Source organism: Ochotona curzoniae, unplaced genomic scaffold (assembly GCF_017591425.1).
Source record: "Ochotona curzoniae isolate NIBS_2020 unplaced genomic scaffold, NIBS_Ocur_1.0 contig_1014, whole genome shotgun sequence".
Taxonomy (NCBI): domain Eukaryota; kingdom Metazoa; phylum Chordata; class Mammalia; order Lagomorpha; family Ochotonidae; genus Ochotona; species Ochotona curzoniae.
This window is the reverse complement of record NW_024464920.1, coordinates 12,077,195-12,089,772: the sequence shown is the minus strand read 5'-3', so window position 1 is coordinate 12,089,772 and position 12,578 is coordinate 12,077,195. Positions and strand designations below refer to the sequence as shown.

The window sequence follows — 12,578 nt, the reverse complement described above, 5'->3', positions numbered from 1 at the left end:
GATCTTTTAATCACCTCAGATTATTCCAACTAAAAATTCCAACCTTCTTACTGCATGACCACATCTTCCTGACAATCATTCAATTTCATGACCTCATTCTGGCTCTTCAGTGTCAGAGACCTCAATTTTCTTCTAGCTTATTCAGCACATTCTTACACTTACTTTTCAAGTCTAACATATGAAAATGAAATAAACTATACTTTCAACTACATTAATTTCCAAGAAAGTTACCCTCCAAAAGTCTAACCCTGAATCTCTTATAATCTGATTTTTTCACACTGTTAGAGCAAAAACACAACCTCCACAAAACTGTGCCACTACAAATTTCTGAGTCCCAATCCGTGCTACATACTTGGAATTACTTTTTTTAAGCCTTGCATTTGAATGAGGTCCTTACTCTCAAATATCCCCCTTACTAGCCACTTAACAGCATCAATATTTATTTTAACTTACCTAATTCTCACTTCTCTAATATTCAGGTATGGTATCTCCAACATTGATTTTCAAGAACAATCCTTGATTTCTCCATCTCCACATGTGTGTATAAGTGTGTGTATATATTTATACATGTTCCCTCAAAAATCCATGGGTAAATTCAAATTCACACTCCATTCCATAGCACCAGCAACAACATAGGCTCTTGGTATCCTACCAAGCAGTCACCTCTTCTTCAGTAACTCCTGACTATGAACCCCTTGGTCCTAAACTATAAACACGTTCAAGCTTCTTTCACCCCCTCAAACTTCCCTCTAGTTGCTTCCAATTCACATTCACACTCAAACTTCAAATGTAATGGTCATTTCTTTCATGCTTACTAACAGGGTTGATACCACTGCTTTACTAAGCTGTCAATGTCACCCCCTTTGTCCCTCATATTCTGCATCTATTAACAAGTCTTATTGATTTTACTTTTCAAGAACATCTGACATCTGTCCCTAAGATTTTAACAACTGCTTGAAACAGGGTACTATTCAGTTGGGGTGAGAGGAATGGACTGCTAAGTAAATCAATATCTTAGTTGTTCTGTTGAAGAATATTTCCTTCTAAACCCAACTTTATACAGCTGCAAAAATAATCTTTTTAAAAGCAAATCTACTACATTTCTAAGGCTTTTAATACCTTCAGATCTTTAATTATGAATATCACATAAGGTCCTCCAAAACTTTCCCTTATCATATGTTTTAGCATTTTCTCTGCTTCCTATCTCACACTTCATGTTCCACCAAAATCCAATAGCTTATACTAGCCTCAGAATCCTTGTTTCTTGTAGCTTCTGCTTGAATTACTCACCTAATGTTATCTCTGCACCCACAAATAACTATTCTTCATGACTTATACTTTCACTTGTAAGAAGTCTACTGGAGCCAGAATTGTGGTGCAGTGGGTGTCACTGTCTTCCATACCAGCATCCCATATGGGTGTTGGATTGAGACATGGATGTTACACTTCTGATCCAATTCTCTGCTTAGGCACATGGGATATTAGCAGTAGATGGCCCAAGTGTTTGGACCCCTGCACCCATGTGTGAGACCCAGAAGCTTGAGGCTTCTTGGCTTCAGCCTGGCTGTTTGAAAAACAGTCTGCCTACAAGAAGTTGGGGCACATTAATAAGAAAACCCACTCAACTCATGCCCTTTGCCAAACTCCCTGTAAAACACAACTACAATATATCCACTTCTCACTTCCTGTACTGCTTCTACTCTGGTCTAAGCCACGTAGCTTCTTGCCTGGAATATTGTAGTTGTCTCTCAGTATCTACTTAGGTACCTCTCAAGTCCACTGCCATCAGAGCAGACAAAATAAGATCACATCACGCCTATCCTAAGAACCCTCTAATTGATTTCTACTCTAACCTGAGTAAAACAAAGTCCTTAAATTACCAATGAGCCTCTCTGCAGGTTCTGATAACCTGTGATCTGTGGCCTTCATTTGAGCCACTCACACTACTCCAGTCACTGACTTCCTGTTGCTCCTGAAGCAAGTTCCTGCCTCAGGATCTCTTCATGTACTATCAGCATATTTCTCTGTGATATTTGCATGGCTCACACTCTCTCATCCTTCTGAAAATGCTTACCACTGCAGTCCCATTTTCAGCTCTGCAGATACCTCCCAACTCCCCCACGCCTCCTTTTGTCAACTCCATAGCACTCCTCATCACCTCACACATTGCACATTCCATCTATTTACCTGGTTTGTTGTTTGCCTCCCTCATTAAGTTCTAAGAAAGTAGACCTGCTGCCTGCTAACTTAAAAAAAAAAAAAAAGAATCCAGTACTTTGAATTAACCATCTGATTTCCATGCTGCCTTAACTCCTGTCTCCCTCAGACTCCAACACTGTGTTTATACACCTATCAATAAGCTGCCATGTCAAAGGGCAGGTACTATGTCTGTACTTTCACTGCTGAAGATGGCTCCTAACATACAGCATTCAATATTATTAAGTGAATTAATCAAGGAATTGAGGAATGACTATCAAACTCATTTCAAACATTAGGATAGCCCCGCTTTGCCATAATAAAACTAAAACTTTCTTCAATCTTCTCAGCTATGCTGAAAAATCTGTATGAATTTACCTCACTCAGCAATATTTTCTATACCTACAATTTCAATCTTCTCATGATGGTTATGAAGCAGGAAAAGACATGACAAATATCAAATTTTACTGTAGGAAATACAAAATATCTTTTTTTTTGTAATGGGTTAACTACAACAAAAAATATTATTTGAACTTTTTTTTTACAAATTAGGAACTAAACTAATGATTACTTATAATTGATTTAGCTAATTACATCTAGCAGATCTATTAAGAAAATAACTTAAATTTAATAAAAATTTATTCATAAATGTAATACTAAAAGTTTAAAATCATTTCAAACCATCTTAGAAAAAAAACTTGTAACTACGAAAATTTACCAAAGCTTCTCAGAATCAAGCATTTTGCCTAGGCTTACACAACAAAAGAAGGATGTCGCTAAATTTTTGTTTAAAAGGTTAAGAATTCAAATGATATTTACCTGAGCTTCTCGGAGTTTTGCTGTAGTGCTTTGCTGAAGAGCTTGCTGTTCCTGATGCTGTTGCTTTGTTTTATCTAACTGGTGCTGCAACTCTGTGAAATTTGTTACTTCTTCCTTTAACTTTAAAAAAAACAGAGATACTGTCACTGAGAACTTCCAAGTGTAATGCTATCATTCATAAATATCGCACAATACTTCAATTCTCAAGTATGTGCAGAAAAATGTATCTTGTAAATATATAACATCAACTTTACAGAAACTTCAACTCATGATTAATAAACTAGTCTCTTAGAAATACTCTCATTCTAAAAAGAACACAAGCCTTTCTCAGTACAGTATCTATTTTATTATTTTTTTTTATATGCAAACATGTTCAAGGAATGAATTGAATCTAAATGATTTATAAGCATATAAGTGTTTCTTTTTTTTCTCCTCACTGGAAAAGGATTATCTACTATACCTAAGATTGTAAGTCTAGAAAACAAGCTGTTGTTAAAGCTATAGCTTTTAACTTGCATATTTGTTCAATTTCAATAAGAGATAATTAAATAAAATTTACTCTAGTCATAAAAATGCAACATTTTTAGCAACTGCATCTTTAATTAGAATAACATGTATTTAATTAGGATAGAACATTCAATTATATTCTTCATTTTCAGAAGTGGAAATCCTCAAATGCAATTCAAAGTTAATATGTACCAAATATATGTCATTAATTATCTTTACCAACTATTCATTAACAAGTTGGAATTTCAAAGGAAAAAAAATAATTTTATGGCATTTGTTTCAAGATCCCATTACTGAATGGAGCGTCCTCGAAGACGAGGTTCATCCTCAGAAATCTTGCTTTACGTAGCCCCCTACGCCCACCTCTGCTAAGGAATACGCTTATAATCAAATGATTGAATGTAGTTAACAAGCAACATGCTTCTAATGGAGAAAAAGACATGCTGCAATTCAAAGTTTCTTTTTTTTTAAGTTCAGTCATGGCTCTTGACAATTGTAAATGTTTGATGAAACACAACAGGATCTAAAATGCTCCAAGTCTATCAACTAATTTGCTATTTTAAGATCTTCTGAAATGTCAGCCTACCTGTTCTTCTAAACGGGAAAGTTTGAGTTGTAAATCAGCCACCTGCTGTTCTTTATCCTTCAGCTTTTCACTGGAAAGTTGTCTCTGCTCCTTCAGCCTACCATGTGCTTCCCCTAGTTGGCGCTCTGTCTCCAGAAGTTTGCTGTGTAACTTGAAGGAAAAAAAAAAGTGCATACATATGTATACACACACACCACGTACTTTCCAATGTTTTGCAAAAGCACCTCATTTTAATAACACATTTCAGAAAACATTGATTTGAGATACACAGAACACAAGCAGAGAAATAGAAAGACAGCTGTGATGTATTATCTTGCTCCACAGATGGCTGCAGTGGTCAAGGATGAAGCTAGGAGCCAGTAACTAAATCCAGGACAAAACCAGCTAGCTGACCCATCACCACTGCATCCCGAGGTCTGCACTGGTAGGAAGCCAGCAGAGGCCAGAGCCAGCAGCCAATGTGTGATGTGCATGTCCTAATTGGTTGCTTAACCACCAATCCAAATGCCCACTGGAAATTAAGTTTTAATCACATCAACTCTAACAGCTTATATAGAATTTTGAAATGACCACTTTTATGGTTTTTATTTATGGTTCTTTAAAAACAAACAAGATAAAAATAGATGGGACCAGGTCATTTAGATGTCAGTATTAGAATCATTCAAGGAATATACAATAAGCAAAAATTAAAAATTAAGACACTCCAGGCACCTGTTACACATTGTTTTTTAAAATTCCACAATGATATTTGTTGGTTTTCATACTGCTGGCTTTAATAGCCAGGAGAGCTGACTCACTACAGCTGGGTAATTTAAAAGAACTCAACGCAGTCCTGTGTCTTCAAATTGGTACATAAATTCTATGTAAAATGGAAGAAATAATTATTTTAAGTAACTAAAACGCCATCCAATTAAAACAAAAGGAGAGATTTTCTGGAGATAATCACCATAAATTTCTTAAATTATTTTCTCTAACATAACCAGAAAAACAGATACTAGGTACTGAGTATGAAAAATGAGTTAAGACACAGTTTTGGCATCCACGGAAGATAGTCATGAATCATGTTAACCTACCAAACTGTGGTAAGTAAGAATTCATTATATATGCATACTTAAGCCATCCTGAAGCTGAGGAAAGCAGTTTTTAAGAAGCTGAAAAGGAATAAGAATGTCTTAAGAAGACACACTAAATACTGGAACAAAAGCAAGACATAATGTGGAAAACATCAAGTACACGCCTTCATTTCTGTAATGGAGGCAGGATAATAAGATCACTGGAGACACTTGGATGTCCTAACAAGGTACCTGAACTGAACCCACTGAACTCTAGTTACTACAGGGTTTGAGGTGTGGCTGGAACCTGGAGAGATCTTTGGTGAAGTCAACTCCTCTGGCCGGCACATGGAGTGTCCTCCGGACAGGCACAAGGCTGAAAGCACAGAGCTCAGCCGGCGGCTGACAGAGTGGGTTCAAGTTAAGATGAGAGGCAGGGCAGGGGACACAGGGAGCAAGACAAACTAAACACACTGTGCTAGCACTTCAGATCCACTGTATCAGTGAGAGCACATAGGAAGTACTTTAACTCCTGAAATATGACCGAAGTTCAACAAATTAGTGAGTAAAGCCGAAGTATTAACATCACTAAACCTAGAGAAGTAGAAAGCCACCAAGTAATTGCAATAAAGTAGCACTTTACTGCCACTGAAGTAAGAACAGTTGGAAAATGTGGCTGATGGATTTAATGTTCCTCCAACATTCATTTTTTCAACCAATTTTCAATGTTTGTATAAGCAATAACTAGAATGTAAGTATTAAAAATTTAAGTTGGTGGCAAAGCAAAAACAAGCATCAAACATCAGCTGATTAACTGTATTAGGATTTTACTTAGAGTAACTGTATTAGGATTAATTTGTTTTCTGCTTCTTAAACATCCAGCTTTATACTATGCTTTTTTATTATTAAAACACTATGTACTTTATTTTAAATGCAAGATAATCAGGAGAGACAGAAAAATAGAGACAGAGAATAAGAACTTGCACAAATGGTTGCCAAAGACAATTCTGGACCAGATCAAAGCCAGGAGCTATGAGCTAAATCCTGGTTTTCCACATAGGAGGCAGGATCCAAGTGCTTGCATATTTCCTGTGGCTTTCAGAGGTGCATTGGCAGGGTGTGGGATCAGAAGCGGGATCGCCAGGCCTCAATTCAACACTCTTACATGAGATGTTGCTACCACATGTGGTGGTTTAACGCACTGTGCCACAACATCAGCCCCACTACTGGTTTCACAATAAATATGTTTTACTTTATAAACACTTCATAATGAAGATATTGTCACTGTTTTTCTTAGAGAAAAGTGAAATAAAAAGAAATGAGATGCAAGAACACTTTGGAATAAAAAAAATAAAAGTACATTTTTAGGTGACATTTTTAATACATACTGCTTTATGATCAAATAATCATCAAGCACACTAAGATAAAACCATAGAATTATAATAGAATGAATGAATGTTTCTTACTTGGTTAATTTCACCTTGGAGTTGTAACCCATGCTGTTCCTTTTCTTCTCTCTGCTGCTGTAGCTGTTTAAACTCTGCTTTAAGGTGCTGGTATTTGGTCTCTACTTCAGATAGTTCTTCTTTGATCCTCTGTGCAGCTTCTCCTTTTTCACTCAGTTCTGCCTGTGTTCTCTGCAACGAAGCTTCAGATGCAGACAACCTTGACTGAAGCTGTTGACAATCCAGGTCTTTCTGATGAAGCGATGCTTGTAAATTCTTTTTACTCACAGACTCTTCATTATATTTCTCTTCTAACTGGGTATGGTCCAGTTCTTTCTTGAGCAATTTTTCTGTCAAGTTCTGAAATATCAGTTCAACAATTTACTTCCTTCCCATTTTTAATTACTCCAATTATTCAAGCAATTTTTAGAGTAGTGCCATCTCCTGAGAAGTGTTCTAATCAACATTACAATAGTGAAAATAAATATTCTAGTCAAAAAGAATTACATTATCTCAGACCAATAGGACTTTATCATTAGTCCACTTAAATAAATTTTATTGATAGAATGTAATAGCTGGAAAAAATGCAAGTATAAAATGAAAAAGTTTCCTATATTCTTCAGCGGTATTCAACATATTCGCATCTTCATTTAATTTAAAATTGAAGCTACTTTCTACAAACAGAATTGTTTTTATTAGTAATATGCCATAACAATTTTAAATTCTGGCCTTGCAATTTTACAGCAACAGCTTTAATATAATAATACCATCCACCGTCACAGTATACCTATTAATACCTACCGCTTGCATTTCCCTCCTTTTTTTCAGACAGAACATTCTTTATGAATTGCAAGTTTAAACTAATTCAAATTTCTTTTTAATCATGTAAATGACCTAAATATCATTTTCTCGCTTTATATTTTATTGCTCTACTCAACAATATAAAAACTATACCTCAAATCAAAAATCTGAATCAAGCAGCCTAATCAGATGTCAAAATCCAATCTCAGTAAAATGGTTACAATCAATACTGAACATTTTAAGGCACTATATTTACACATAAAATGTAGATCAGAATTTTTAACCTAATTCTGTGATATAAGCAGCCAGGAGAAGTCACTGTAAGCATGAGATGGAGTCGATCAGTAGATGGGTTATTACATGCCTGGTGGTAGAGAGTGGTAATACACGGTAGAGAACCATCAAAGCCTTTGTACCATGAACAGACTACCACCTACGCAAAAAAAACAGACATTTAAAAAGTCTTTCCAAAGTATTAAAAACTAAGGCCCAAGAAATGAAATTGTTGTGTGAAATTTCTTAAGTGTACAATTAAGTAAAAGTCAAAGCACCTGAAAATAAGGAAGTTTGAGCTTGATTTTACAAGTAGTGAGAAGAATTAACTAGTACATATATATATTTATGATTCATGCAACGTGTTCTATAAAAAGTATACACAAATTATAGTTGCGAAAATAGCAATCCTTTTGCCACACGGGGCATAATAAGTCGAGGTAATAATCTGGCAAAAACAGCAATAAAGGTTCTTGAACATTTGAGAATAAGTGAGTTACTATAAATCATTAGGTAAGAATATACTATAGAAAAGCAGTATCCAGAAAGATGATATCAATACTTCAAAAAACATGGGAAAAAGGAATTTAAAGAATAAGGACTTTGCAAGTTGGTACAGCCTTTATGAAAATCAGTCTGGAGAACACTCAAACAACTCAAAATCTGCATACCATATGACCCAGCAATAGCACTCCTGGGAATATATCCAAAACGCCTGTTTCACGACAAACCAACATGCACCCCTATGTTCATAGCAGCACAATCAGTAATTGCAAAAACATGGAAGCAACCGAAATGCCCATCAGCAGAAGATTGGATAAGAAAGCTTTGGTTCATCTACTCAATGGAATACTACTCAGCTATTAAAAAAAAAACCAAAATGCAGTTCTTTGTGGCTAAATGGGCCCAACTGGAAACTATAATGCAAAGGGAAATGAGCGAATCCCAAAAGGTTAGATACCACTGTTTGCCTTGATTTAACCTGTAATTTTTGTTTGGTTGTTTGTTACTTTTTGAACCTGTCATTAATACTGTCTCAACCCAGGTGTTTTGAAGAATTGAACTTGCATTATTTTTAACACATTGTTTACTCAATACTATGTCAATTAATTCCATAACATTGTATATTGATGCTGATGTTTTGTTGGGGCTTTTAACTGACCGGAACTTTACTCTGTTAGCTCTACCTTCATACCAGAAAAGGTCTCCCCAAGAAGCCACTGAACTTATCTGGACAATAAGATGCTGGAATTTATGCTAGGTATATGCTTGCAATGAAGGAATCTCAACTGAACTTGAACTGTGGTTATGCAGCAAGGTGGAGGAATCCACTATGGGGGGAGGGTTGTGGGAGGGGTGGGGAGAATCCCAGTGCCTATAAAACTGTATCACATAATACAATCTTAATAACAATTAAAACAAATAAATAAAACTTAAAAAAAAGAATAAGGATTTTGGTGCAAAAGAAGTAAAATCCACGCATCATGCTTTCAGAATACATATTTCCATGAACCTTTCAAGACTCTGATTGTGGGAGATACAAGCAAAGATATAAGAATAGACTTTATTTAGTATGTTTTAAACTCAGTGTTTTTCCAGATAATAAACGTAAAATGCTGTCAGGAAAGATTCAAGTTTACTAACTAGTAATAGAAATGTTTATGGAAAGATAATTTTCTAGCATATAGTTGAATCATGAGGAGTGTGGTTTCTCATCAAAAGGTGACCGCCTCTTTTTTCTGTTTTTGTTGACTGGCCAAGGTACATGTCTCTTGGCTAATTTTGCTGCCAACTCCTGGTTGCTCTTCTTCCTAAGCTTCTCTCCCAGTCTGTCTCTCCCACTGCGACACACCTAGAGGATAGAACCCGTGGTGTTGGCCAAGAGGCTTGAGAGGTGAACAAGATCACATAAGGCTATCAGAGTGGAGCTCCAAGGATTGAATGGCATTTCCTTCACAAGGGACAGACAGAGGCCACAGACTGTGTATTCCCAGTTCTCACCTTGTGATGCCTATACTTCCTAAACTGGACTCTGCATCCACAGATACAACCCCCTTGACTTTAATGTTTAATCAACAGCTTCAGTTTCCCAAGATAAAAACAGTCCTGGAAACTGTTTTGTACAACAATGTGAATAAAAATATGCTAAAATATATGCAGAAATAAGTAACAGTATTGAACTACGATACAGATAAAATATGGAAGATTAAATTCAAGGCATATAAAATCAATTCACGACAACAAATGGCTTTAAAATCATTACCTGATTTTTTTGAGTTAATTCTTTAACTGAATCCTTCAGCTTCTGTAGTTCCTGAACATACACAGCAACTTCTTGGGGGCCCTTGGCAAGTTCACTTCTTAGCTGGTTTATTGTGGTCTAAAAACACAAAGAAAGAACTACATTGAAGTTACATAGCCATGTGCTGCCGTTGTAAATTGAGAATTTTAACTGTCTCTCATACTATCACTCTTGCTGGTACTTCACACTTTGTCGGGGGAGGTGAGGGAAAGGCGTTAAAACTAGTTTTTAAAATGTATTCAAGATGTACAATTTCATTTATTTAGCAAACCTGAACTTAAACACTGACATTTAATGTGCCTGAAGTAAACAGTGAACTGCAATTTTAATTAATGGCCTTGCAACAGTATACTTTATTCCTTCTGAATTTAAAGGGGATATTCAAGTTACGCCCATTTCTCCCAACTTCTACAGCATAAACTCTCTTTTAAGATACATATATATATATTTCATTGTGGGGAAATCACTTAATTGTTTTAAAGTCAGAGCTTAAAGCTAAACAAAAATTTGTATTTGTGCATTCAAAAAAACTTTTAAGAACATGAAAGTAATGTTTCACATTAAAATGATCATTTACACATTAAAAAAATAGAAATGACAGACAAGCAATGATCTTGGAAACACAAGCTTCCTATGAAGCTCAACCACTAGGGAAAAAGACTATTGCCTTAGAAATACAGTTTCTTACTAACAGCATTAACAAAGAACTTTAATTTAATCTAAAACATTTTTATCATAATTTTCCATGATCCAGGTCTGCAGGTATAGGATTCTCCCCTCCACCTTCTTTAGAACTTCTTACTCTAACATGCTTACTGGCTTCACTTTCTACATTTCTAAAATTTACAATTATTTCTAACGTTTCAATTATTGTCTAAGTTTCTGAATAAACTCTATATTATGAATAGGACATGCATTTGAAAATGTTCATTTATTAAACATGCCAATAGCTTTACATTATTACACAGTACAAATAAACACTTTGATCTTCTAGGAAGAGACCTTGGAAAGAAAAGAATTCGTTGCGAGAGTAGCACCTTTGCTTTAGAGCTCTTCCATGACTCCGCTTTTGGAAATCCTCCCAAAGTATGCCACACATTTTCTTCTAAGGTTTCTCAGTGTAGTATATCATTATTTACTGATGCTGGCCTTGGTTTTAAATACCTCATAGTAAACAAGGTAAATGACTAGACTGAATGATGAAAAATCTGAGCTTAATACTAACCGTAAATTAATGAAACTAGTTTTGAGTGTTTTCTAAATTAGTTTAGATTAAATTAAAAGAAAGTTCAAAACAATGCTCTTAGGAATGGCAAGATGTATGAACAGGTGCCTGTCTAACCGTTCATTTAAATGTCAAAAGGCATTTTCTCACAGTATTTTATGGTTATACTTCATTCAAGGTGCTTCAAGATTATATATATATATGTATATATATATATATATATATATATAAGAGTTGTTAAACTGACAGTTTCATATACTTCAAAGAAGAAAATGTTTAAATATTTATGTATTTTCAACTATATTCAAATTAAAGGCATACCATCCATTTTAAATTGATCACCTATTTTTGACACAGTTACAAATACTGGAGAGCTCACTTCAAATTACTATTTTTTAACAACATAAAATCTCAGAATCATTTTGTTAGTAAAATGATGGATGTTAACAGAACAGAAACAATAGAAACAGAATGGCTTTTTAAGTTGTTCTTCATGTTTTAATCATACAGCACAAAAATCAACTGATCACAAAAGAAAATTAACTCATTTAAATCCTTACTTTTAAAGGATTTTGCATAGGTTTTTTGATTAAAAAAAAAAAAGAAACTGCCTTCTACATTACAATACCTTATTTCAGGCTGAAGATGACAACGTTTTGTGCTTTGGGGAAGTACGCAGCACAGCAGCTAAGATGGCACGTGGGATGCCCGTGCCCCATGTGGCAGGGGCTCAGGACTGAGAATCAGCTCTTCTGACTCAGCTTCTTACCAACATGCACCCTCACCCCGGGAAGCTCCAGTGCTGGGCTCCCTACAGTCCATGCGGTAGACCAGGACTGGCTTAGCGCTGGCTGCCACAGGTATTTAAGAAACAAACCAGGGAGTGAAGATATTAGCATCTGTCTGTGTGTCTGTCTGTCCTCTCTCTCTCTCTCCTTTCAAATAAAATGATTCTTTAAATAAATAATAAATAAATAAATAAATAATAAAATGTAGTAAGCCAAATGTAACATTAAGTCTAGCTTGCTGGCAAATTACAAAATGGAGGAAAAAATTAAATAAGCAAATATAGAACAAATATACTAAAAATACATCATTTTAAGTTTTATAGCATTTACACATGCCCTTATGCTTTTATAAGATTAACACCAGAGAACCGAACAGTATGTGTCTCAGTTAGCTTTTGTAAAGTAATTCAGGTATCTTCAAAAACTAAAATGTTTCTAAGTGTAAATGTAAACATTAAAATTTTTCAAATATTCAGAGACAAAAAGAAACACCTAAGAAACCTGTCATCAAAACTAGGCTAGTTATAAAGAAGGGGAGAAGACCGAGTTAAAGAAGACTCTTTTCTATTGCATATTATGAATCA

General features: G+C 35.2%; 1 protein-coding gene across 1 annotated transcript in view; it reads right to left on the bottom strand.

The window, feature by feature from the left end:
- Positions 1-12,578, bottom strand: part of EEA1 (early endosome antigen 1) — a 111,039-nt gene that overhangs the window by 42,689 nt on the left and 55,772 nt on the right. Inside the window, exons 10-13 of the mRNA XM_040980883.1 lie at positions 9,943-10,059; positions 6,627-6,965; positions 4,109-4,258; positions 3,016-3,135 (exon numbers count right to left, since the gene is read on the bottom strand). Of these exons, the coding sequence (XP_040836817.1) occupies positions 3,016-3,135; positions 4,109-4,258; positions 6,627-6,965; positions 9,943-10,059 (726 nt within the window). The remainder of the gene's footprint in view (positions 1-3,015; positions 3,136-4,108; positions 4,259-6,626; positions 6,966-9,942; positions 10,060-12,578) is intronic.